Source organism: Phytophthora parasitica, assembly GCF_000247585.1.
Source record: "Phytophthora parasitica INRA-310 unplaced genomic scaffold supercont2.599, whole genome shotgun sequence".
Classification (NCBI taxonomy): Eukaryota; Oomycota; class Peronosporomycetes; order Peronosporales; family Peronosporaceae; genus Phytophthora; species Phytophthora nicotianae.
The window spans coordinates 1-1,921 of NW_008649585.1; the positions used below are offsets into that span (position 1 = coordinate 1).

Sequence of the window (1,921 nt, forward strand, 5' to 3'; positions counted from 1 at the left end):
GTCAACTTCGTTCGATTGTTTGATTGCAACCACGATTACATACTCAATCCAAGATGTAGAGTGATAAGTCAACAGGCACCGGATCGAGCCGATTGGAACTGGGATTCTGCGGGCGCGTGGGCGGACAGGTGACCAGCGCCGTAGCTTGGTGATGTTCTTATATTATGGTGAGTGAGCGTATAAGTGTGTGAGAAGTGGTGTCTGCAGGATAACGTGCTGATCGTGTCTTTCAAACCAGACTTTGTGGTATACAGTGGCGGTTGTGCAGGTGGATGCCGGGGAATACGCATTGTATGGGAGGGAGAAGCTTCACGCTACCTAGCGAGAGCTTGGTCTATACCTCGCAGTAGCGGAGATGTACATGTGAGACCGAGGTACGGTATTATAGATGGATTCATTGTATACTATGTGGTTACATTCGCTTACAGTTGTGTCCAAACAAAGGCGATCGCTACCTACTGATTATGGTGCTTCATCTCGAGATTGCGGATTGTTTCCATCGCGGTATTGGTCCGTCACGACGGTGGTCACTGGCAGGTGGAATTCCTCCAACGTGGCGTTGCTGAGATCGTTGAGGCGTTCTTCTTCGTGGAGCGCATGATCCGACGGCTTCGACCACTCCACGAGCTTCGGTGTTAGTGGTGCTAGTGCGGTCAGTCCGTTGCGAGTTGTAACCGGCGAAACAAGCAAATATGTTTGTTGTGGTGTGTTGGCGAGTGGCTGCGTTGATTTCCAGTCGATGACAATCATGGATTGCAGTGTTTCTCCTTGGACTTTATATACGATCGAGCCAACCGCGCATACAAAGGGGAACTGCTGCGGGCGCACTTTGACGTAGCACGGCTGCCCATCTGGAGCCGGTGCGAGCTTGATATTTGCTTTCTTATATGCTTCCGTTGTGAAAAACACGGGGAATAATTCGGGGACAAGCCCAGGGCGAATCGAAGCAGCGTGTGGCCTTTGCACGCGAATGAGTGCGTAGTCTGGAGGCTAGCTTGGCAGTTGGATAATTGTGGAAGTGGCGCCGTCGCGAACAAGTCGATAGTGGGTGCTCGTGGGGAAGTGGACGTACTCGAGTATTCCTAGCGTGTCGTTCGCTACACCCTTGGCGGTGGCAACATTCTGTGTCACTTGTATGGGCATTCCTTGAACTAGATCTAGGAATGTAGCCATCCGGCCAAACCTGTTGTCTGGGATGCTGAGAACGTAGCAGAGGTCGCTCCTGCTGAGGCCGTTGAGGGCACCCTTGAAATTTGCGATGACGCGGATCGGGTATACGTTGTTCGGTAGCTTGGCTGCAGTTTCTTTCATGAACGCATTGTTGATCGCCAACCGCGTCGAATTCTCCGGTGTGACGAAAACTACTGAGGCAACAGCTTGATCCTGAAAATGCTGAGCATTACCACCATCGAGCGTGGCTTGCATAACACGCGCGTTAATCATATCGAAGAACGGTGGAGTACAGCGTCCCAGACGCGCGTTTCGGCAGCCCTCTCCCCATTCAGGGGTCGTCACGGAAGCGCACACACTCGTCAAGGATTACTACCACCGTGAACCTGCGCCAGAGCTCGAATCCACCGGCGTCGACTGTGCCGGGCGTTGCCTTGCCGATGGGGTCTAGGTAGATTGGGTCTGACCTTACGGGTGGCATCTGCAGAAAATCCCCCACTAGCACGACGTAAATACCTCCAAACGGGACGTTTGTCGACCTGCATGTATCGACGCAGTAGCTTGTCGAGTTTGACCCATTCCGCCTTGCTCATCATAGACACCTCGTCGATGACGAGCAGGTCAAGTGGCTCGAACTTTTTTCCTTTGATGGCGTGCTCCAGTTGTACAAGAATACTTGCAAGTGTGCTCCCACCGATGAGAGTGGCTGCTTTTCCGGTCAGTGCTGCTTTGACAAAGAAGCTGTCGTGGT

At 52.5% G+C, this 1,921-nt stretch overlaps 1 protein-coding gene across 1 annotated transcript; it reads right to left on the reverse strand.

The window, feature by feature from the left end:
• Positions 1–462: 462 nt before the first annotated feature.
• Positions 463–1,443, reverse strand: PPTG_20430 (hypothetical protein; the record flags this gene model as incomplete). The annotated part of the gene is made up of 2 exons (XM_008919233.1): positions 463–958; positions 1,073–1,443. The coding sequence occupies 2 exons, from the start codon at positions 1,441–1,443 to the stop codon at positions 463–465; spliced, it is 867 nt and encodes a 288-aa protein (XP_008917481.1).
• Positions 1,444–1,921: the final 478 nt, after the last annotated feature.